The sequence below is a fragment of the Neovison vison genome, chromosome 13, assembly GCF_020171115.1.
Source record: "Neovison vison isolate M4711 chromosome 13, ASM_NN_V1, whole genome shotgun sequence".
NCBI lineage: Eukaryota > Metazoa > Chordata > Mammalia > Carnivora > Mustelidae > Neogale > Neogale vison.
In genome coordinates this window covers 72225670-72249463 of record NC_058103.1, presented here as the reverse complement: position 1 = coordinate 72249463, position 23794 = coordinate 72225670, and the positions used below count along the sequence as shown (strand labels likewise).

The 23794-nt window shown below is 50.8% G+C and overlaps 2 protein-coding genes across 6 annotated transcripts; one reads left to right on the top strand and one right to left on the bottom strand.

Annotated features, from left to right (window-relative positions):
- Positions 1-6669: 6669 nt before the first annotated feature.
- On the top strand, positions 6670-22699 carry KHNYN (KH and NYN domain containing). 5 transcript variants are annotated; one of them, XM_044231395.1, is made up of 8 exons: positions 6679-6852; positions 14804-15024; positions 16055-17190; positions 17321-17451; positions 17537-17633; positions 20417-20524; positions 20732-20833; positions 21354-22699. In XM_044231395.1, the coding sequence occupies exons 1-8, from the start codon at positions 6744-6746 to the stop codon at positions 21601-21603; spliced, it is 2154 nt and encodes a 717-aa protein (XP_044087330.1). In that variant the 5' UTR covers positions 6679-6743; the 3' UTR covers positions 21604-22699. The 5 variants fall into 5 exon arrangements, with proteins under 5 accessions (XP_044087334.1, XP_044087332.1, XP_044087330.1 ...); XM_044231400.1 differs by lacking the exon at positions 6679-6852 and adding an exon at positions 13993-14169; XM_044231396.1 differs by lacking the exon at positions 6679-6852 and adding an exon at positions 14380-14713.
- On the bottom strand, positions 11368-13108 carry CBLN3 (cerebellin 3 precursor). The gene is made up of 3 exons (XM_044231401.1): positions 12705-13108; positions 12285-12404; positions 11368-11941 (listed from the first exon to the last, which is right to left on the bottom strand). The coding sequence occupies exons 1-3, from the start codon at positions 13002-13004 to the stop codon at positions 11744-11746; spliced, it is 618 nt and encodes a 205-aa protein (XP_044087336.1). The 5' UTR covers positions 13005-13108; the 3' UTR covers positions 11368-11743.
- Positions 22700-23794: the final 1095 nt, after the last annotated feature.

Here is a 23794-nt window from a genome sequence, read left to right as displayed (position 1 = left end):
AATTTCTCCTAGGTGTGTATGCTTAACACTGACCCCTCCGAGTGGCTGCCAGTTCCACCAACAGAGTAGTTCCAGGTGAAGGCCAGCACCGTGTCACTCTGGCAGGGCCTCTGAGTAGTTCTATTTCTCCAAAGTGGAGCCAGTCTCCTGGCCCGGCCCAGATTGCCAAAGCACTTGGCACTGCTAGAGCTAGGCATTGCCTACTGTCGTGTCTAATCTGCTGGTTTTACCAAGAGGCCCAGAGGGGGAGGCCGTGTTCCCAAAGTCACACAGCTAGTTGGTGGCTGAGTTGCTTCCCAACTCTCAGTTCGCTTTAAACAGAGTGGTGGCGACAGGTTCAAGGGAGGAAATCCCTGAGTCCTCTCCAAGTCCCCATCTCCCAGCTCTTATAGACAAACTGCTTCGATGTTACTCTTAAACCATTTCCAACTGTCCATTCTGTCCAGGAGAGGATGGGGGACAGCTGAGAAATGAAAGGTGAGCTGTGGGATTGCTAGCAGATACCTTCTTATCTCTTTTCCCTCCACTTCCGCTTCTCTGCCTCCTCCCTCTGATGGTATGCCAACCTCCTCCTGCTCCTCCGTGCTGGACCCACATACCATCTCCCCCCACCCCTGCTGTTAACCACATTTATGATCTTATATCCTTTTATATGATTTTTCATTTGATTTGTCAATAAATGGATCCAAATGGAGCTGGTGTCTGTTCTTAGCTGCGGACTCAGTTCTGGGAGTGGGGAGGGTGGGAGGCAGTCCCAGGCTGACCTGCGGAGCTGAAGGCCTGGGCACCCTCCACCGGAGCTCCTCTGACCCGCACTCTTACTTCACAGGTGAGACCAGTACCCGGCAGCGACAGGTGGCAGGCCCCACAGCTGTTTTTGCGGCAGGGCTGGGAGGGGGCCAGGGCCGGGCGCTTCCTTGGGGACGCTCTTTTCCAGCTCTTGGAAGAGCTGGATTAAGGCTGGTGCGAGAGAACGGCCACAGAGCTGGCCCCGCTTTGTGGGATTGGAGACAGGATCGACTTCGGCTTGGAGGTTGACTGTTTCTGCTACCTGTATGATCTGTTTCCTGAGGCCTTGGGTTCCCCATCTGTCTGATGCAGGGTAGCGATTCCCAAGTTATGGGATGGTGCGAGGGTTACATGAAATTATCTGTGCAAAGAGGCTACTGGGGTGCCGAGTATGGCGTAAACATTCACCTGTTATAGACTGCCTGTTTGAGTCTCCCCAGATTCATATGTTGAAACCCTAACCCCTAGTAGGATGCTATTAGTAGGTGTTCGATATTGGAGGTATTAGAAGGTATCAAAAGGGCCCTCCGGAGGTATTCAGATTTAGATGAGGTCGTCAGGGTGGAGCCTCCATGGTGGGATTCGTGTCCTTCTAAGAGGAGAAAGAGGCTAGAGGTTGCTCTGTCTCCACATGTGGGGTCAAGCGAGGAGACGGCCATCTGCGAGCCAGGAAGCGGGCTCTCACCACACACCGGATCTGTCAGTACCTTGATCATCAATGTCCAGCCGCCAGAACCAGGAGAGATCAATGCCTATGGTGTGAGCCCCCTGACTATGGCATTTTGTTCTAGTAGCCAGAACTGACTATGCCAACTGCATGCCAGCTAACATTTCTTTTCTCCCTGCCCCTGGACTCTTCAGGCTCAGAGACCTTCCTAATGGTGGCCAAGCTTCCCAAAGTTGGGCCTCTGCTCCTTGCTGCCCTTTTCACCTACCCAAACTTACATCTTTCCTTCTTTCTTTCTCTCTCTCTTTCTTTCAGATTTCATTTATTTTTAGAGAGAGAAAGAGAGAGACAGAAACAGAAACAGAGATAGAGACAGAGGGGAGAGAAGCAGAAGAAGAGGATCTTAAGTAGGTTCCATGTTGAGTGCAGAGCTTAATGCAGAGCTCGGTCCCAGCACCCTGAGATCAAGACCTGAGCCAAGAGCAAGAGTTTGGATGCTTAACTGACCGAGCCACCTGGACACCCAGCACCTGCCCAAGCTTCTGTTCAGCACCAGCAGGGGTATGGAGTGGTAGGAAGGAAATGTCCTTCCTGAGAACTCCCCAGTTGGTGTGTACCTTGTCGTTCTCTATTTATGGTGCACCTACTATGTGCCAGGCCCCTTCTAGGTGTGGGTAGCAGGTAATGGGAGTGATATGGTCTCTGCCCCTTTGGTATCCACACTCATTTGAGGGAGATGATTCAGGATGATTCAACGAGCAAACACAGGGCAGGGCAGTAAGAGAGAGTGTGGCAGAGGGGTCTGTGGCTCATGTGCCTGGGGTCTCAGCTCACAGGCCGTTCAGAGAGGTCCTGGTCTTCCCTGACCCTCTTTGCCAAGAGCAGGGCACACACTCTCAGTAAAGGTCAGCAAGTGAAAGGCTCAGAGCTCCTAAGCGGAGGGCTGATCAGAGAAGTGGCTCAGCAGGGTGCCTGGGTGGCTCAGTGGGTTAAGCCTCTACCTTCTGCTCAGGTCATGATCTCAGGGTCCTGGGATTGAGTCCCGCATCTCATCGGGCTCTCTGCTCAGCAGGGAGCCTGTTTCTCCCTCTCTCTGCCTGCCTCTCTGCCTACTTGTGATCTCTGTCAAATAAATAAATAAAATCTTGAAAAAAAAAAAAGAAAGGTGGTTCTTCAGAATCCATTTTCTACTCTGGATAACTTTAAGTAATAATCAGATTTTACCCACATTGGCTTCTGAGCCCTCTGATGCTGAGATTTTGCTTCTTCACTGTTGAATGACTTAGGAAGTCTGAGCAGGATTTGAGATTCCTCCTCTCTTTGGGGGAGTGAATAAAAAATGTTTGTCTATAGTTGAGTGTCATGAGGCATGGTAGACTACCAGTCACTGTTTCTCTCATTTATACCCACCACCATTTTCCCTTCATCTATGGAGGACTGGCAGGTGGGCTTCCCCAAGTCTCTAGCAGAGAAATTACAAAACAGCCCATATGCAGCTAGTACCATGACGTAACACAAGCTGTAAAGACAAAAAACGTTCCACACTGTATCCTGTTCCCATGTTAAAACTTACAAAAACCAGGGGCATCTGGGTGACTCAGTGGGTTAAAGCCTCTGCCTTTGGCTCAGGTCATGATCCCAGAGTCCTGGGATCGAGCTCCGCATCAGGCTCTTTGCCCAGCAGGGAGCCTGCTTCCCCCTGTCTCTCTGCCTGCTTCTCTGCCTACTTGTGATCTCTGTCTGTCAAATGAATAAGTAAAATCTTAAAAAAAAAAAACCCAAAAAACAACTTACACAAACCAGCTGGTGAGATAAGGACCCCTCAGCTTTGCTCTACCATGCTTTCTGAGCAACCAGTCACTAAGTCCTTGTGTTCAGGGTAAAAGTGAACACATCTGAATGAAAGAAGCTTTGTAACAGATAAATGGCCCCTATAAAACAAAATATCCTACCTGCCTTTTTAAGGTTGCCCAAGAATCCTTGGGACATGCACCAGTTTTAACTTACTGACTGATCCAAATGGTAGCAGTCACTTGCACACAGAGAGCCCTTGCTTTGTCCAGGTATCTTCGAAGTGTTTTCCAACCCTGTGGAGCAGATCCAGTTTTTTTCCCCCATTGTATAGAGGAAGAATGAGGCACAGAGAGGTTAAGTTATAGAAGGTCTTGTGCAGCTACTAAGTGAGAAGCTCCTGGGCCACCATCTTAACTGCTACTCCGTGCTTCTCACATAAGCATACTTGCTTCGTTGCTAGGGCTGCTCCCCACCACCTGCCTTCAGTCTGTGGCTCTCCATCTTTCATTATGGTGTTGTCCAGTGCCAGTTAAGATTTCTCCATTTCAGGCTGGTTCAGGTTAAGATGCTTTACAAACCGAAACAGGTGGGTCCAAGAACAATTCTCTTGGCCCTGATAAATGTTGACTTGCAAGCTGTCCTTCCTTTTCTGAGGTGAGATTTTGAATTGCTGCTTGGCCATTTCATAGTTCATCAGCCCTGCTGGTGACCAGAGGCCGGGCCATTTTCTTTCTTTCTTTCTTTCTTTTTTTTTTTTTTAAAGATTTTATTTACTTATTTGACAGACAGATCACAAGTAGGCAGAGAAGCAGGCAGAGAGAGAGAGGAAGGGAAGCAGGTTCCCTGCTGAGCAGAGAGCCCGATGCTGGGCTCAATCCCAGGACCCTAAGACCATGACCTGAGCCGAAGGCAGAGACTCAACCCACTGAGCCACCCAGGTGCCACGTGGCCGGGCCATTTTCAAGGATCAGAGTTCAGGAGGCCACGCTCCCCCTGCCCCCAACCCGCCCCAAGTTCCCACTTTGCTTTTCCTAGGGGCGCCTTTTAAAATAACCACTGAGGGGCGCCTGGGTGGCTCATGGGTTAAAGCCTCTGCCTTCAGCTCAGGTCATGATCTCAGGGTCCTGAGATTGAGCCCCGGTGGGTCGGTCGGGCTCTCTGCTCAGCAGGGAGCCTGCCTCCTCCCCTCTCTCTGCCAGCCTCTCTGCCTACTTGTGATTTCTGCCAAATAAATAAATAAAATCTTTTAAAAAATAAAATAAAATAAAATAACCACTGAGAGTTGAGCCCATGAACATTTCAGTGACCTCTGGGCCAACCGCCTTATGAATAAAATAGGTGCTTGTCACCCTGCTCTCTACCTCCGGCTCATTCACCTGTGACCAGGGACAGACAACTGCCCTTTCCTTGGTTTGTTGCAGGCACCCTCACCCTCAGTTCTGGGATTTGTAAGTAATAAATCTTGTGTCTTCCTTTGGTGTGTGTACTGAAACTGTACCATCAGTGAAAATGGCCTGGGGTTTTCACTCCCCTGAGGTGAAAGCTCACCCAGGGAGGGAGCCACCTGCCTAGTATGTCCGTGTGGGTGGCTTGTGCCTCCAGGCCCACAAGCTGCAGAGTTTTGTTTTTTTTTTTTAAGTTTTATTTATTTGTTTGACAGACAGAGATCACAAGCAGGCAGAGAGAGAGGAAGGGAAGCAGGTTCCCTGCCGAGCAGAGAGCCCAATGTGGGGCTCGATCCCAGGAACCTGAGATCATGACCTGAGCCAAAGGCAGAGGCTTAACCCACTGAGCCACCCAGGCGTCCCAAGTTGCAGAGTTTTAATTTAATACACCAGCTCCAGGCCCCCAACAGAGGGTGGCACCCCTTTCCCTCAGCTAGAGTACCCGGTGCTACTTTGTAAACCTCCACGTTCTTGCAGACCCTGAAAATGAAGCAGGAGAGTCTGTAGCAGCTGGACTACCAAGGATCTCAAAAACCACACCAAGAAATGTCTCATTCTGAGACTCTCCCCCCATCCCCTACAGGGCTTTAGACGGTGAAGCTCATTTACTAAGATCACTATGGCAGCCCCAGTGTGGAGAATGGGCGGAGGAAGTGAAACTGGAGGCCAAAGGATCGTTTAGAAAGCCTGGGTGGCACCGTCGGTTAAGCATCCAGCTCTTGATTTCGGCTCAGGTTATGATCTCAGGGTTGTGGGATCGAGTCCTGCATCCACCCTGAGTGTGGAGCCTGCTTTTAAGATTTTCTCTCTCCCTCTCCCTCACCTCAAAAAAAAAAAAAAAGTTTTGGGAAATCCTGTCTGGGAGATTGGTAGTTTGAGCCAGCATGGATGGGGAACAGTGGATGGAACCCACGGGTGTAAGTGATTGGCTATGGGGGATGAGAGAGAGGGGAAGACTGAGGATGATGGCTACTGCTGGGTTAGGGGAACTGGGAGGTTCCATTTACAGAGAACAGACACACAGAGAGAATGAATTTAGGGAGGAAAGACTATCATTTTAGGAGGTTGACTTTAAGGTGGGAAATCCAATGTGTAAGTCTGCAGTTTAGGAGGGGGATCGGGAATAGAGAGAACAAATATGGAAGCTGTCAGCACATGGATGGGAATTTGAGCTTTTGAGAATGTGTGTCAGGACAGAAGGAATCCTAGGGCAGAACTTTGAGGAAAACCAATATTTAAGTCATGGGCTTAATGTTAATAATGTTAATACTTAATGTTAATACTTAATGTTAATACTTAATGTCATTATTCATAAATATCTGCAGCCCATTTGCACTTTCAAAAACATCTAGCTGTTCCCCCACCCCATATACAGTTTCCTCTTCTTCCTCATTGTAAAACTACTGATGTTTAGCTGAGCATAGCAGCCTCTCTCCCTGGTCTGGTGTGGCAGGTGTGACTAAACTGTAGCTAATGGCATGTAACCGGAATGTGGGGGGCATCTTTCAGAAGGCTTCTGTAAAGCGAGCTGGTGGCCCTTTCTTCCTTCCTCCTTCCTGGGGATGTAATGGTAGAGGTAGAGGAGCCTGAAAGAGGAATTGGAGCCTAGGCAGAGAGTGGAGGGCAAGCCCAGAAGGCATATATAGTCAGGGAAACTGGTGTAGAAATTTCTAGGAGGGTGTGGCCAACAGGGTCAAATGTTAGGGAGAACCTGAAAACCAGGACCAGGAAGTGTCCACTGTCTTTAGTGACACGGAAGTTGTAAGTGACCAGCTGAGAGCAGTTCAGGTGGAGTAGTGAGGCCATAGTTGACTTAAGTGGCAAGAAACTGGTGAACATAAATATTTGACTCTAAAGAGGAGGGGAGATGACGCCAACTGGCCTCGGGGGCATACAGAGCCAAGGACAACTCTTTACCTACAACTATTTCCACACCCATTTTTTCCTCTTTCAGATTTAAGATACTTGAGTCTAGTCAACTGCTGAAGGGAAGGAGTACAGAGGGAGAGGTTGCACCTATCAGAGAGAAGCAAGGAAAAGAAAAGAGGATGTCTGGAAGAAGTGAGCTCCGTGACTGGTGGATGGAGATGGCTGCCCTGACAAGAAGAGGGACCCGTCTTCTACTGAGCCAGATAGGAGGAAGCAGAGATGAGAATGGTGAGTTTCTAGATGTGGTGGTCGGAAGGGTTCTTGCCTGGTGTTTCTGCTGCTTCTGGGAGCGAGGCTGTCTGTTGCCAACAGTGGGGGCAGAGCTGGTGGTGTGAAAGGTTTCAGGAGAGAACAGAGGCTTCAGTTGGATGCTGGGGAGGATGAGGAGAACACCTGGCAGAGGAAACCAGAGGAGACCTGCATGGAGGCTTGAGGACCAGGGGTGGCTGGATACCACGAGTTTAGATCTACAGCTCATCTTTCAGTGATGAGACTTGCTCTGCTGCAATCTGCTGTCAGGATGTGAGTGTAGGGGGGTAGGACAGCTGGATTCTAGTCTTTGGATCCTTAAAGTCCAAGGAGTTTTTGTACCTGGAGAGGAGCACTGACCGCCACCTGTGCTTTATTTGTTGTTTAATTTATTTACCTTGTAAACCTACTTAAGCAAAATCATCGAAACATTTAAACATGATTTATATACCCAATAATTCAAAATCTATGTATTTTACAAATCAAATGACTTAAACATTGATTGTCAACTTAAATCCTCATATTTCGATAAAATCACCAATATAATGTATTAACTTCTCTAAAAGCATGATTTTGGTAAAGCACACACATCTTACAAGGAAATTTACATGAAATTTATTACACCTATACTTACACTTATTATAAAAATGGGCTTGCAGACCCAAGAGATGGATATTCTCTCAGTTTGCATATCCCCCAAAAGAACACTATCTCAGTGCAGATGAAGTTTAGTATTACTAATCAATGAATTCTTGGTTGGGATCTGGGAAGTGGATCTCCTTCTAAAATGACTAAAATCAGAGCCAGTGTTTACCTTGAGTAGGGCGAGAGTTCCTCAAGCCCACATTTTTCCACGTGATTAGTGTTGTAGCTGGATGCCTTTCCTTTAGATGATGACATCTTTAAGTTTAATGATGAAGATATTCCAAAAATGTCCATGTTCCATGCAGATGTTCCAAAAATGTCCATGCCCTGATTCCTGGAAACTTGAATTATGTTTCATAGTAAAATGAAAATTTTCATATGTAATTAAGGTTAAAATAGGGAGATTATCCCGTATTACCTGGGTGGGCCCAATCTAATCACATGGTCACTTAAAATCAGAAAACTTTCTCCACTGAAATCAGAGACATGGGTGGGTCATGGAGGTTCATAATGTATGAAGGACTTGGCCCAGCATTGTTGGCTCAAAGATGGTGGACCTCAGTCCTATAGCCATAAGGAACTGAACTCTGAATTAGCTTGAAAGTGGATTCTTCTCCTACAGCAAGGAAGGCAGCCCTTGCTTTCAACCTTATGAAATGCCAAATAGAGAATCCAGTCATGCTTTGCTGGACTTCTGACCTACAAAAAACTGTGAGATAATGGGTAGGTGTTGTGTTAAGCTGCTGAATGTATGGTAACTTGTTATAGAGCAACGGAAAACCACTACAACAACTTCACTGTCATTATTCAATTCACAAATGTCTGTAGCCCATTGCACTTTCAAAAACATCTAGTTGTCCACCCCCCCACAATATATACAGTTTCCTCTTCTTCCTCATTGTAAAACTACTGATGTTTAGCTGAGCATAGCTGCCTGGGATAAAGACTCTACTACCTAGCCTCTCTCTCTGGTCTGGTGTGGCAGGTGTGACTAAACCATAGCCAATGACATGCAACCGGAATGTGGGGTGCATCTTTCAGAAGGCTTCTGTAAAGCGAGCTGGTGGCTCTTTCTTCCTTCCTCCTTCCTGGGGGCTGTAAGGCTGATGTAATGGTTGGAGTGCAGGGAGCCAGGTTGGGCCATGAGATGGCATGCAAAAGATGGTAGAATGGCAAGAAGGGAAACTCAGCTGTGATGATCATAAAACCGCAATCCGGCCCTACACTGTTCATGTGTGCATTCTTCCATGTGAGACAGAAATAATCTTTCTTGGGTAAGCCGTTATTATTTTGGGTTTACTGTTACTACAGTCTCATTGTAATTAGTATTGCAATATGGAGGATCCCTTTCCCAAGAGATGAAGGACCAAGTTTGAGCTGTGGGCAGTTATCTTTTTAGACGTTGACTAATTCATCATCTAGCAACACACTGTTGGACTCCCTTTCGTCCTAGTTGTAATATATGACCAGATGGTGCCAATCAGCCTTCTTCATTCTTGACACAGTTCCAACCTTCTCTGGAATTACTCAGCGCTCCAGGTATCTACCCCTCCCTATTTATACAAATAAGTCTGAGGAGATAAAATACCTACTATTTTCATACTCTCCTACTTATCAGAATTAACTACAAATATGCCATTATATTTGTTCTTTTCCACTTGGTATATTAATCATCTTTTTGCCCATTTTATAGTGACCTTTTCCTCTTTGAATGTCACTCCAGAGTCATGGATTTTAAAAATTCACCTTGTTCGGATTACTTATATTCTTTTTAAAAAAATTTTTTAAAGAAGATTTTATTTATTTGTTTGAGAGAGAGAGTGAGAGAGAGCACAAGTGGGGCTAGGGGCAGAGGGCTAGGAAGAGGGAGAAGCAGACTCCCAACCAAGTGAGGAGCCTGATCCCAGGAACCCGAGGTCACGACCTGAGCCCAAGGCAGGTGCTTAACTGATTGAGCCACCCAGGTGCCCCTATTTTTTTCCTTTTGATGATCAGATTGTCAGAGCATGTCAGGTGGGAGCATTTCAAGATGAATTCCTTTGCCTTTCAGCTCTACCTTATACAGTTTAACAAGTATCCTTGCTTTTTGTCATTAACAACATGTTCCTGGAACAGGTTCCAGGCCTAGAGTTATTTAAGACACGGAACTATTTATTCTCCAAGGAACACTGAGTTCTATTTATTTACTAAAGATTTTTAATTTTTATTTATTTATTTTTTTAAAAAAGATTTTATTTATTTATTTGTCAGAGAGAGAGAGAGATCGCGCGCGCGCGCGCACAAGTAGGCAGAGAGGCAGGCAGAGGCAGAGAGAGAAGCAGGCTCCCTGCCGAGCAAGGAGCCCGATGTGGGACTCCATCCCAGAACCCTGGGTTCATGACCTGAGCTGAAGGCAGCAGCTTAGCCCACTGAACGACCCAGGCATCCCAAGATTTTTTATTTTTAAGTAATCTCTACACCTAATGTGGGGCTTCAACCTACAACCCTGAGATCAAGGGTCACATGTTTCATTGACTGAGCCAGCCAGGTGCCCTGTCCCCTGAGTTATTTATCTAATTAAATTAATTAATTAAATAAACAATTAATTTTTAAAGATTTTATTTATTTATTTGAGAAAGAGAGAGAGAGAGAGTGCCAGCACAAGTGGGTGAATGGGCAGAGGGAGAAGCAGACTCCCTGCTAAGCAGGGAGCCTAAGGTGGGGCTCGATCTCTGGACTCTGGAATCATGACCTGAGCAGAAGGCAGCCACTTAATTAACCAGCTGAGCTACCCAGGTGCCCCTCCCCTGTGGTTATTTTAAAGGTGAATAATATTTGAGGCAAAGATCCAAGGTTAAGAATGTGTATCAGATTTTTCCCGATGTTGTTTCTAGGCTACATACATGACAACATTTGAATAAGTTATTTCTTTTGAAAACCGCAAATTCACATCGGTATTTCCTATTTAAGTCAAGCATTGCCAACAAACTTTTTTATTTAACTTGAATATACAATCTTACATTTATCTTCTCAGCCACATACCTGAACCCCTGATCCAAATCGTAATGGCATCTTGTCTCTTCAGGGATCCTGCAGTCTCTCATTGACCATCATTCTCTAGTTGCTTTACGGATAGGTTCATCCATGCTGGGAGAATGGGACAGCATGGTAAGACAGAGAGATTTCATAATATCCGCAGGAGAGTGGTTGAAGGGATAAATCATAGCATCCAAGACAAGAGGAAGTTTAAGAAAGGAGGACAAGAAAGCACAAATCAGGAGAAAGAAGAGAGGCCGAGGGATCGTCTGGAACAGCTACAGGAAGGTCACTGAGACAGCCAGGAGGTGATGGTCAGAGTGTAGAGTGCTTGAAGTTCAGATCGCAAAGGTAGAGCCGTTCTAGGAGGTGGCCTTGTCATTGGCACATTCCATGCCTGGAGATCTACACTTGCTCACATGTGACTTTCTACCCCTACCTCCAGCCATCTAAGGAAGTTCAGCACACTGTCTCTTGGCTAGAGCGAACACATACACTCCATGTTTTGGATGGGGAGGGGAGGGCCAGAGTCCATCCGGGACCTGGCCCAGATGGATACCCAGGTTCACTGCCTGCTGGCTGCCCCCATGTAAATGAAACACATATACCCTTTTCAGGCTGGGCACATGCCCTTCCTGCCCCACCAGCCATAGGCTCCAGGCCACGCCATGGTCCTCCCCACAGTTCTGCTGGTGGCTAAGCCTCCTGCCCTAGCCCACATGGTGCTGGCTCAGCTTCTGATTGTGCTGGCCAAGATCCGTGATGCTGGAACACCTCATAGGAAGAAGCCTGCAGGGTACACTGAGGCTGGTCCATCTGGGCCTCAGTGGGGGCCTGTCAGGCTCACCTGGGCCACCTGTCCCTAAATAGCACTGAGTGGAGAGCTGGGGGTAGAGGAACAGGACGAGCAGAGTCTGTAAAGCAGCACAGGTCTCCCTACTTGGCAAACCCTGTGGGTACAAAGCGCTGCAGTGGGAGACTGGGGGTGGGAGGAGAGGTCCGAGGGGCTAGGTCCTCAGACACCGCAGCTCTACTCCTCACTCTTCACCTTGGGCGTTAGGAACAGGGTCCCATGCAAGAAAGTAGAATACAGGCAGACAGAGGGAGCCCTTCTCCTACCCCCAAAGATGCTGCTTCTGGGGCAAGAGAGGGCAGAGGGCAGAGGGCAGAAGGCAGGGGTTAGAGTCCGATCCTTGAAAGGCTTGAAACTCTAAAGTGGGAAAATGAGGAAGCCAGAGAAGCTTGAATATTTCCAGCCACCCAGCAGGTTCCCCCGGCGCAGGCGTAGGGACACCCGGTCCCCCGGGTCCAGGGGCAGTAACACAGAGCTGGTGGCTGCCTCTCGAGTCACGTCAGGGTCGTTGGCAAAGGCTGAGATGACAGGCCATGTGTTCAGCATCAGGCTTACCTGGGGAGGTGAGCCCAGTTAGAATTTCTCCCCAGCCCTTGTCCCAAGACCTCCACTTTCCCAAGGGCTTCTTCTTTTCTCCAGCCCTCAAGGGACTCAGTGATCTTGGGAGCTTGGAGCTCAGTGCACTCTTGTGGGAGGGCTGAGAGGTGGCCAGTGTTGGCCCCTACCTCCTCTACACTCTCTGCTGGCTGCTATATTCCTTCCTTGCTCCTGCCACCCCCCTCCCCCGACACACACAGGTCAATGGAGGGTCTACCTAGGAGTCACAGCTGGACTCCACTTATTCCCTTTCCCTCCCCTCCCCTCCTGAGCCACGACAGGGCCCTAGCACACAGGTCACCTGGACAGTTTGGCGGTTGTACACCTTCACCACATGGAATCGGAAGCTATAGACACCACGGACAGGGGCCACGAAGGAGCCTGAGGCCCGGTCAAAGCCACCACCCTCATTTACCAGGACCTGTGGGAAGCAGACTCTATTGAATGGGGATCAGAGAAACTACTGGGTTGTGGGGAGGGGTAGTTAGTTAGGAAAAGAAGGGGTGGCAAGTAGACAAGAACAGGAGGAAGGCATGAATTCGAAGGAAATGGTGAGAAAGGACAAGGAGGTATGTAGGTAGGAATGTAGGGAAGGGAGATGGGCAGTGGGGCTGAGGAGCACCTCGTCACACAGTAGGGGGTTTTTCCTTAAGAGCAAAGTAGGTTTGGGCAGTTGATTCCAGGTCCTTACAGGTCATCTGGACAAGGGTAGGGGGATTACCTGGTCAAAGTAGATGGCCCCACTGGTGCCATTGCTGATCTCTCCTGCTGGCTCATGGTGGTGGCTTCGGACTGCGGCAAATGCCACTCTTCCGGGGGGTGCTTCTCCTAGGGCTGCTCCCCCAGGACCCCCTGCAGCAGCTCGGCCAGGCTCACAGACCACCAGGCACTCACCCTCCAGGAGGACAGGCTCTGTCCCCTCTTGGGCCCACCCGCACCCTAGGACAAGAAGCATCAGGGCCAAGGGCAGCCGGGGACTGGATAGGAGACCTGGTGGCCAGTGTCGCTTGGCTCCCAGCATGGCTGACTGGCTCTGTGACCCACAGGTCCTCCTTGTCTTCTGCCCCCTCTCAGTTCCGTGTTCCTTTCAGTTCCCTCTTCCTGTGGACTCTCACTACCTCTCACCCTGTTCCTTAGCCCTCTCTCTGGGTCTTACTGTCCCCTGGTCTCAGCATCCCTCTCTCCATACCTCTCTGTGCCCCACAACTCTGTCCAGCCTCTCTCTCCCGCTGTCACTGCAGTTCCCTCCTCCTTGGCAGGGCATGAAGTGACAGCAGCAGTTGGGCTGGAGGAGGGAGAAGGGCGATGAAACAGCCAGACAGGATGGCTAAAGCCAGAACCCAGGGCAGCCCCTCTGGAGAGCACTAAAGGCTGCGTCTGGGACGCCAGAGAACTTCGTGTGTTCGTAATGTGAGAATGTGAGAATGTGAGTGCCTGTAGGTGCGTAAGTGCATGTGTGCCCAAGACAGCCCTACAGCCCCCTCTTTCTCCTTGTTCCTGCCCTCTCCAAAATCCCCCGCTAGTCAACAGCCCACTCAGCGGCTCCTTCTGGCTGTTGGACGAAAGCTAGAGCCCTGTCTTCTCCCTACAACTGTTTTGGTGGAAAGTGCTTGAGCCAACGGTGTCAGTATCTTGTGACCGTGGGCCAGTCTCTTTCTCTCCTTAGTCTTCCGTATCTTCATCCGAAAGTAAAGGATGAGTCCCTTTTAAGGCGTTCTTCACTTCCAGCTCTCAACGAGTGGCTCCTCTCTCCCGAAAAACAGCTGCTCAGAACGAGCTGGAACCCAGACCCAGGGGAGAGACTAGCCCATCCGAGAGGCTGGGATGCCGAGCAGGGGGAGAAACCTACGGGCGAGTGGGCGGGCCCGAAGGCGGGGCCGTGGGCGGGCCAGGGAGGAGCCCGGCGGCAGGCGCGCGCTAAGGCCGGGAGCCAGCCCAGAGCGGGGTGGGGTCTGGCTGACTCCACCCCCGGCCAGGAAGTGACTCAAAAAACTGTTCGAGATGTGGAGAAGACAGGTCCCAGTTGGGTGAGGGCTTCGGGAAGGCCCGCCCAGATTCGGCCCCCCAACGCCGGCTCCGTGGCCCCCCAGCTCTTCTCCGCTGGGTCTGGGGCGCGGGCGAAGCTGGGGCGGGCAGGCATCGAGAGGCGCCGGCGGGCCTGAGGCCGAAGCGGGCGGCCGAGGCGGGTAGGCGCCCTCTCCCCCGCGCCCGGGCGGGGGGAGCCAAGTCGGAGCCCCAGTGCAGAGCGCGGCCGGGGGGAGGGACGGCCGGGGGCGGTGGCTACTGGCGGCCGTGGGCGGTACCCGGCCTGGCGTCGGTCCCCGGGTGGGGCCGTAGCGCCACCGAGAGGAACGGCGGACGGCGGATGGAGGGGGAGAGGTGGGAGGGGCTAGAAACCTTGGAAATGGCAGACTAGGGACTCCGGAGGGCATCCCAGTTCAAGCCTCAGTGAGGATTCGTCTTTAAGAGGCTAGTTTGGACCCGGAGACTGTAGAGACTCTGAAGAGAGAGACTGTTTTGTCATCTATCCACTTCTGGCCTCCAGACCGAGCTGGAGCCCCCCACTCTTCCTGCTTAGGGCCGTGGCCAGCCTTTTCCAGAGGCCAGATGCCCATCCCCAGGAGGCAGCCTTGTTTGCCCATGACTTTCTTCGGAGAGAAGACCCGATTCCGGATAATGTGACATTCCCTTCCTAGATGGACCTAGGGTGTTTACTAGATCGATAACTAGGTGCGACCTGTTGATCGCTAGTGTAGGCTGGGAGACCACAGTTTGGGTTGAGCGGGCGAGGAGGCTCAGAGCTGCCTTCCCTCCTTCCAGGGCTGGGTGGCCAGGCAGCCATGCCTACCTGGGGGGCTGGATCCCCGTCCCCTGACCGCTTTGCCGTGTCTGCGGAGGCCGAGGACAAGGTGCGGGAGCAGCAACCCTACGTGGAGCGCATCTTCAGCGTGGGGATGAGTGTCCTCCCTAAGGACTGTTCTGAGAACCCTCACATCTGGCTGCAGCTGGAGGGCCCCAAGGAGAACGCCAGCAGAGCCAAGGTGAACACCCCTGTCTGCCCCTTCAGGGAATAACGACTCCCTCCTCTACACCAAGCAGAGGAGTGGAGGGCCTGCTGGGGAGGATCTCTACTCACTACTTGGTTGTCTTACTGGCAACCTCAGTGACTCTAAACTTGGAGGGACTTTGCAAATAGTATTTCTGTGGAGTTTCGGTTTCGGTTCAGCCGTGGTGAGCCAGGTTCTGCCACGACTTAGAGATAGGTGATTGTGTTGGAATCAATTGTGGTGTTCGGGAGACTGGAGATAATCCAGGCAAGCAGGCCCCACCAAGGAATTCACTGGGGGAGGGGAAGCCAGGCCACATTGCTTCCTTGGGTCAGAGGTTGCAGTACAGCTCCACCAGCTACCAGCCCTGTGCAGAGTCTCCTGTTTCCTTATTTATGAAATGTGAATAATAGCAATGTCTACCTCATTGGCTTATTGTGAATGAGATAAAGCACGAGCTCAGCAAAAGTTAGCAATGACAGTCATTACGATAGAAATATTATCACACATGCAAGCATAAATATTCAGAGAGACAGCCTTGTTAATTATAACAGTGTCTTAAATTGAGCCAAGTTCTAAATGGAAATATTAGCCATAGACTATCAGCTGAAAAAGGAAAGAAGTAGATTCTTTTTTTTTTTTTTAAAGATTTTATTTATTTATTTGACAGAGAGAAATCACAAGTAGATGGAGAGGCAGGCAGAGAGAGAGAGGGAAGCAGGCTCCCTGCTGAGCAGAGAGCCCGATGCGGGACTCGATCCCAGGACCCTGAGATCATGACCTGAGCCGAAGGCAGCGGCTTAACCCACTGAGCCACCCAGGCGCCCCGAAAGAAGTAGATTCTTGATCCCTTTAATCCTCACCTTTGTCAGGATCTATGGAGCTCCATTGCTCTGCCCAGGTATCTTGGAGCTCAGGGTGGAGTGTGATGGGCTTGAAGAAGCTACTGGCCATGTAGAATTCCAGCAGTCTCTTTTTTCTCTATCGCCCCCCCCCCACCTGCCGCCCCAAATTCCTCTCCCAGGAGTTCCTGAAGGGTCTTTGCAGTCCTGAGCTGCAGGATGAAGTCCACTACCCACCCAAACTGCACTGCATCTTCCTGGGAGCCCAGGGCTTTTTCCTTGATTGCCTGGTCTGGAGCACATCAGCCCACCTCATGCCAGGGCCCCCTGGTTCGCTGATGGTCAGTGGCCTGACTGAGGCCTTCGTCATGGCTCAGAGCAGAGTGGAGGAGCTGGTGGAGCGGCTGAGCTGGGACTTCCAGCCGGGGCGATCGCCTGGAGCCTTGCAGTGTGCCGGAGTGCTAGGAGACTTCTCTGCCCTGCTGCAGCCCTACAGGGATCCCCACACACAGGCCCTGCTGCGGTTGCCCCTGGCTGTCCAGGAGGAACTGTTGAGCCTGGTGCAGGAGGCAACCAGGGGTCAGGGGCCCCAGCCACGGCCACCCTGCGGCAGGGGGAGCCCAGGCCCACTGGATGCTCAGTACCAGGGCATTAGAGCTCCCTCGAGTGAAGGGAGGGAGTCCCTGGACCCTGGACCTATGGGGTGGCAAGAGTCAAGGGGAGAGAGACAGGTTATGGAGAAGGAGGGAGGGAAGCAGGGTGGTCCCAGGGAGATGGAAGTGGGGTGGAAGGAGCTGCCTGGGAAAGAGGCCTGGGAGAAAGCAGGGGCCTTCAGATCACAGTCAGGAGGGGGAGTGGTAGGGCAGTTAGGGCCTTTCCTGACAGGGAAGGCCCTGGGCAAGGAGGGGGTGCCTCAGGACAGGGGAAGGTCAGTCGGTGTCCAGGGTGAGCCTCCTATTGCACAGGGTCCCTGTCAGAGGGCAGCTCAGCCCCGGGGAGCCTCCCTCCTCCAGCGGCTCCACAACGGGAAGGCCTCGCCTCCAAGGGTGCCCAGCCCTCCCCCTGCACCCGAGCCCCCGTGGCACTGTGGAGACCGGGGAGACCGGGGCGACCGAGGAGATCGGGGAGACAAGCAGCAGGTTGTGGCGCGAGGTCGTGGGTCTCCATGGAAACGAGGCACGCGTGGGGGCAACTTGGTGACCGGCACGCAGCGTTTCCAGGAGGCCCTGCGGGACCCTTTCACCCTGTGCCTTGCCAATGTGCCTGGCCAGCCAGACCTCCGTCACATTGTCATTGATGGCAGCAATGTGGCCATGGTGTGAGTACCTGGTGAGCCTGAGGATCCTGAGGGTGGGGTTGGGGGCATGGTCGGTGTTCCTGATGCCGGGGATGTGTGCTGAGCAGCCCCTCTTCTGGGGCCCCGGAGCACTGACCCCTTCCCACCGCAGGCACGGCCTCCAGCACTACTTCTCCAGTCGGGGCATCGCCATTGCTGTGCAGTACTTCTGGGACCGGGGCCACCGGGACATAACTGTCTTTGTGCCTCAGTGGCGCTTCAGTAAGGATGCCAGGGTCAGAGGTGAGTTGGGCCTGGTCTTTTATAACCTGGGATAGGCCACGCTTCATCCCAAGGATAACCCCGTTGTGCGCCTGTGTTTCTCTAGAGGGCCACTTCCTGCAAAAGCTGTACTCCCTCAGCCTGCTCTCCCTCACTCCCTCCCGGGTCATGGATGGCAAGAGGATCTCCTCCTATGATGATAGGTACTCGATTCTCTCCTGGCCCCTGTCTTGAGATTCCAGGAACACAGTGGGGGAACTGAGGGAGAGACAGAAGCCCCCGACCCCTTGTGCTGTCTCTTAAGCTGGGTAGCGGGAAGATGGCCAGTCGTTCCTCCGTGCACCCATTAAACGGGTCAGTAGACCTGCCCTGCAGGCGCGATGAGGCACATGGTGGACAGCTGCATTTGCCTGTTTATTCATTTCTCGTTCTTCAAACTGAATGCTGCTTTGGATTTATGTAGTGCCTTCCTGTCTAGAAAATACTAGGTTAATGGAAAGCTGGGAAAGCTGGTAACGTAAGTAACTGACAGGTACCTTCTGAAAGCCCACATTTCCAAACAGGTAGAGAAATTCCCAGCATTCGGGAAGTGCCAGGGTACATGTTCAAAATCACAAGTCAAATGAAGAGACACAAAAGACTCTTTGCTAAAGGAGTATACAACACACATCTGACAGAAATAGCACTGGACTTAGAATTGGAAGATCTGAATTTGAGCTCCAAGTTGTACTGTTCATTGACTCTGCCTGTGGACCAGTCTCTTAGGGGTCAGACCTCTTTGTCTCAGGGTCCTATTCATTGTCACCCTCCTTGTGAATATCGAAAGGAGCTAAGGAATATGCTTGCCTTATTCAAGATGCTTGGCAAGTGTACAGTGATATTCCTTAACTGTTCACGGACCCAATCAAGTGTAGCAGTGGGTCTCATCTCTGTCATATAGAACCACAGACCTAGGTTAACTCTCTCGACCAGAGCTATTATGTGGCAAAGGAAAAGTGAGACCTTAAGTTGCCAGATTGTTTAAATGAAAAATGCAGGGCACGTTCCCTCCCCAAGGGACACACACAGTGGGAAAATGGGCAGATTTTAAAGATTTTATTTATTTATTTTAGAGATAGGGAGAGAAGGGGTAGGCGGTGTGGAGGGGAGGAGCAAGGGAGAGGGACAAGAAGACTCCATATGGAGCACAGAGCCCAATGCGGGGCTCCATCCCGTGACCCTGAGATCATGACCTGAGCCGAAATAAAGAGTCGGATGCTTAACCAACTGAACCTCCCAGGCGGTCCAGAAACGGGCAGATTTTAAAAGCTAATTAACTAATAAAAAATTTTACAAGTGCTTTATTCTCTAGGATTTTCAGTTTTAGAGAAAAAACTAGTTTCCAAACTCTAGTGATTATATCTTTTGTCTTTTCAAATACTTAACGTTTTCTCCCTAACAAGCAAATGGTATTCTATAAAAAGGCAGTTCACTTTCTCCCAATGCTCTTCTGTTTTATGTCTAGATTTCACAGATTATCCAAGATATGGAACCTTTCCACAGCAGCATTGACACAGAATTGAAACTGAAGAGCAAGTCAGTTGTAATGAATTTTAAAGGCACGTGTCTGTACAGTTACGTAGGTCCCAGTAGGCAGAGAGCCCGATGCGAATTTGGAATTTTGTCTGGTTACAGTGAACGACACAGTGGTGCATGGCCCAGGCCTACTGAATGGGTGGGTGCTGAGCAACAGATGAAGTAACACCATAGTAAAATACCCTTAACCTGCAAGTGGCTATTGCATATCCTCTGATACCATGTACTTTGTATGTTATCTCCTTCATTTGTTTCCCAGACAGAAACTCAAGAGTTAGACATCTGTTACACTGAATCCTGACTACTAGTCTCCTGTATGCCACACTGGCTTTCAAATACTGCCTGCTTATTTAGCACCTAGCAGTAGGCACTGGTAGAAGGAGGTGGGGATGCTGGGATTAGGGAAGGCCTGATCTTGACTTCAGAGCCCACCCCAGCCCCAAACCAACCACAGTGGCAACCTGGAGGAGAGGGCGCCCCCTTCTGGTGGGGGTTTTCTGGGAAGGGAGGGATTTGCCAGTTTTTTGTTGATTGAGGACAGGGGCTGGGCTGGGCTGCATCTTTTGGTTTCTAGACCTGTTAAAAAGGACCCCCATCCACTGCCTCATGAGTCCCATCCTAGTCTTGTGGAAACAGAATTACTAAATTGGGGGCTCAGCCATCTCTTTTTAAAAAAGTTTCCTGGTGATTCTGTTCATCAGTGAGGTTAGGGAAGCACCTCCAGATGGAGGCAATAGTTTGAGAAACTTGGTGACAGCACAGGTCATATTTGGAGAACGGGGTGTTATCTGATAATTGATTTCGGCAGAGTTGAAAGTTCATTAGGAATACCAGGAGAGATAAGGCTGTAAGGGTGGCTCGAGCTGGGTTCTAGAAGGCCCTAGCTGCCAGGCCTGTGACTTTACTCTGTAGATAAAGGGCAAGCAGGGGAGAGATTTGTTTAGGGGAAGGTAGGAGAGACTGGAATGTGGTAAATGGTTGGGGTCAGGGGACTCCCTTGTCAGGAGGCTATGGAGTGTCTCAGCTTTAGTGTCTGAATAGCTAAGGGTAATGGTAGCACTGGAAAGGAAGGGGCAGAATGGAAGGCTTTTCAGAGGAGAACATGATGGATTTCTGACTGACTGGTGAGGTAGGGTGGAAGAAGACAGAGCTGGAGCCAGATCTCACTGTTTCTCAATAATGAGGCACAAAGTGTTGGGTGGAGGGGATGCTATTGGGACACCACACTGGACTCATCTTTCTTTCCTCTCCAACCATGGCACCTGAATCTGTCAGTCACCTGGTGGCTGGGTCAAGGTGAGGTGGGGGACCAGATCTCCATCCCCAGAAGTGGGTTATGGGAGCTGATCATACTCTTTAGGGTTGGGGCCCTTGGAGAATCCCAGAACGGCTGCTGTGATTTTTGAGACAGGTTCATGGTGAAGCTGGCTGAAGAGACTGATGGGGTCATTGTCTCCAATGACCAGTTCCGGGACCTGGCAGAGGAGTCTGAGAAGTGGATGGCAATCATCAGGGAGCGGTGAGGGAACCCTCCCCTGAGAACAGGGCGTGTACCTAGACCTTTCTGTAAACCAGTTCTGCTCTGCCACCTGGTGAAGACTCTGGGAAGGGGCTTGATATGGTCTTGAAGGAAGGTGGCTAGTAGTTTTCTGGGGGTGCTGGTATCAGCTGTCTGGGAGGTTCATCAGGGCCCCTCTGTGACCATACATTCTCTTTCTGCATTCAGCCTGCTGCCTTTCACTTTTGTGGGAAACCTCTTCATGGTTCCTGATGACCCGTTAGGGCGAAACGGCCCCACGCTGGATGAGTTCCTAAAGAAGCCAGTAAGGTAATGTCCCAGATTGTCCTAGGCAGCCCCCAGCCCTGGCACTCTGCAGGGTCCTTGTAGGGGGCAGTGTGATCTCATCTGGGCCAGCTTACTTCTCTACTGGTTCCGTTGCTACGGGCTTGGCCTTTTAAGTGTTTCAGGGAATCCTGACTTAGGCCTTCCTGGCTGGGAGGGGAGCTCCCCTCCTCTCCTCTCCTAATCCGTATTTTTGGTGGATTATTTGGAATGTGGTTGCTTTTGCTTATAGCCAGTTTTATTCCGCACACCCTCTGCTGGGCCATTAAGTAAGTGCTCAATGTATCAGACTAGAACTAGATCATAATAGCCACAGGTTTCACCTTCCTGGTTCTAAAGGAACTGGGCTTCTCTCCTTCAAAAGTGGCTTGATGCTGCCGCTCAGTGGTCAGCTTGGGGAACTTCAGGTCCCGTTCCCACTCCAAAGCCAGAAATAGGCCCACTGAGCTCTTGCTTCCCTCCAGGATGGTCATCGGCTCTTTGTGCTCTCTCTGCTTCTTCCCAGGGCGCAGGGGTCTTCTAAGGCTCAACATCCTTCCAGGGGCTTCGCAGAACCTGGTCAGCAGCAGCAGGGGAGAGAAGAGGAGGAAAAAGGCAGTGGCATCCGGAAGACCCGGGAGACTGAGCGGCTGCGGCGCCAGCTGCTCGAGGTGTTTTGGGGCCAGGATCACAAGGTGGACTTCATCCTGCAGCGGGAGCCATACTGCCGGGACATCAACCAGCTCTCAGAGGCCCTGCTGAGTCTCAACTTTTGAGCCTCACTTGCCTGACTGCCTGCCTGCTACCCAGTCAGCTTCAGCCTGGCCCAGCTTAGCTGTTTCTGTGAGAGTCCTTGTGCTGCTCAGACCCTGACCTAGACTCACTCTGAGTTGGTGGGACTTGATCTCATCTTGAGTTAGGACCTCAGGTAGCTCTCAAGAGGTTCTACTCAGCCTTAAGTTCTCAACCTTGCCATAGCACAGGGTTTCTGTAGGGAGTGGGGGCCTGCTGGGAAGAGCAGGTCCTGGAGATGGGGACTGCTGGCTCCTCCTTCAAACTCAGTTGGGGATGGAGGCTTGGGGGGTGGGGAAAGAAGAGCAGGTGGCAAGGAAGTAAAGTCTTTCCTCCCCCTGGCTATGGCTCTGGATGCCAGAGAGACTGGTTGCTTCCCAGGCCTGGCTGGGCTCCTGAGTGCATCGAAGGGAATGCTGGGCCCTTGGGAGACTAGTGTTACGGGGTCTGGGTCACACTGGGGGAGCAGGGAGCTGGTGGAGAAGGCAGAGGGAGACTTGGTTTCGGGTCTCAGCTATGTCTGTCTGTGACCTTGAAGGAACTGTTTGGCCTTTACTTCTGCCTGTAAATCAGGGGTAAAAATGCTGGCTGGGAAGAGAAATGAGAACATAGGGGAAAGCTCCTCAGAGGAAAGGTACCCGCATCAAGTCTCAGGTGTGTCTGTCTGTGGCTGCACAGGCTGCCTAACCAAAACCTCACTTTCCCAGAGCTGAGGACCATTTGTCCCCAGGGCCCAGGCCCTAGATTGTAACACTGGGTCCTCGGTACCATATGCCCTATAATGGCTGCATCCCCTTTGGGAAACACCCTGAATCCATATTTACAAAACAGTTAATTAGGGGTGACTTTGCATTACCAAAATACTCTCAGGGTTCCTATAAACGGCAGCTCTCCTGTTGCGTTCAAGTGTTTACAGATGAGCGAATGTGTCAGAAAGTCCCCGGTTAGATGCACTTGCCGAAGTGTTGAGTGTTCACCAAACAGATGAAGCCATGCTCTCCAAGGACAATGTTAATGTGATCTGACCCCAGCATTTTCTCTACAGAACACATATGTGGCATAAAGTGAGCCCCACTTCTGCTTTGTGTGTGTGTGTGTGTGTGTGTGTGTGTCTGTGTGTAGGGGGATGGGAGGGTTTTTAGAGGCTATATCATGATGAACCAATTATCTGGAAAATGAAAACTGAAGAGTCCCAAGTGGGAAGGAAGGTGCCTGACTGGCCACCAGATCAACCACTGTCACACAAGGACATTGCCTCTCAATCCTGATTCCTACATCCTGCCCTTTGTCTCCCTCCCACTCCAGATTTTATTTGATAGAGAGAGAGTACAAGCAGGTAGAGGGAGAAGCAGGCTTCCCCTGAGCAGGGAGCCCAACATGGGGCTTGATCCCAGGACCCAGGGATCATGACCTAAGCCAAAGGCAGTGGCTTAACTGACTGAGCCACCCAGGTGCCCCTCCTGTCCTTTATCTGCTTAAGGTCTTGTGCAGGGAAACTGACTACCCCTAGTTCACACATTCATCTGTGGACAGCACTGGTCAGTAGACCTTCCTTTGGTGCAGCCCCCAAATATGCTTTTCTGTTACTTCTACGCTTGAGGTGGGTCATTCCCTCAGGAATAATACAGAGCCTGTCAACTTCCTAAAGAGCCCAAGACCAGATAAAGAAGTAGGGCTGGATTCTGTGCTGTCTGGACTCTGTGACAAGTCCTGGGACGTGGTCCTTTCCAGGCTGTGACTTCTCAGGCACAGTGAGCTGACTACTGCCACCTCAGTTTTGTTCCAGTGTGGGGAGCTGGGTGATGCTGGAATCTGTGGGTCCCAGTGTCTTCACCCCTCCTGTCCATTACTCCTGTCCAATACCACTAGCCTGTATTGACCTGAGCTGGGGGGCAGGTGTGTTGGAAACTTTGTTAGGGGGTGACGGTGACTCAAAGACAGCCCACAGTCCTCTGGGTAGAAAGGAGACTGGTTAATATGGCCCAAACTGGGTGTTAGGGCAACCGCTGGTTCCAAGTGGCCCCAGTCAGATGAGAGGCAAGTCTTCAGTTTCTTATAGACTGGGATGTTGGCTTTGTCCTACTGCAGCTTGATGACCCAGGACTAACATGTGATTGCTTTATTAATTCACTGCTGTTCAGTGACTGATTGAAGGCTGTTCTAGACTGTGGCCTT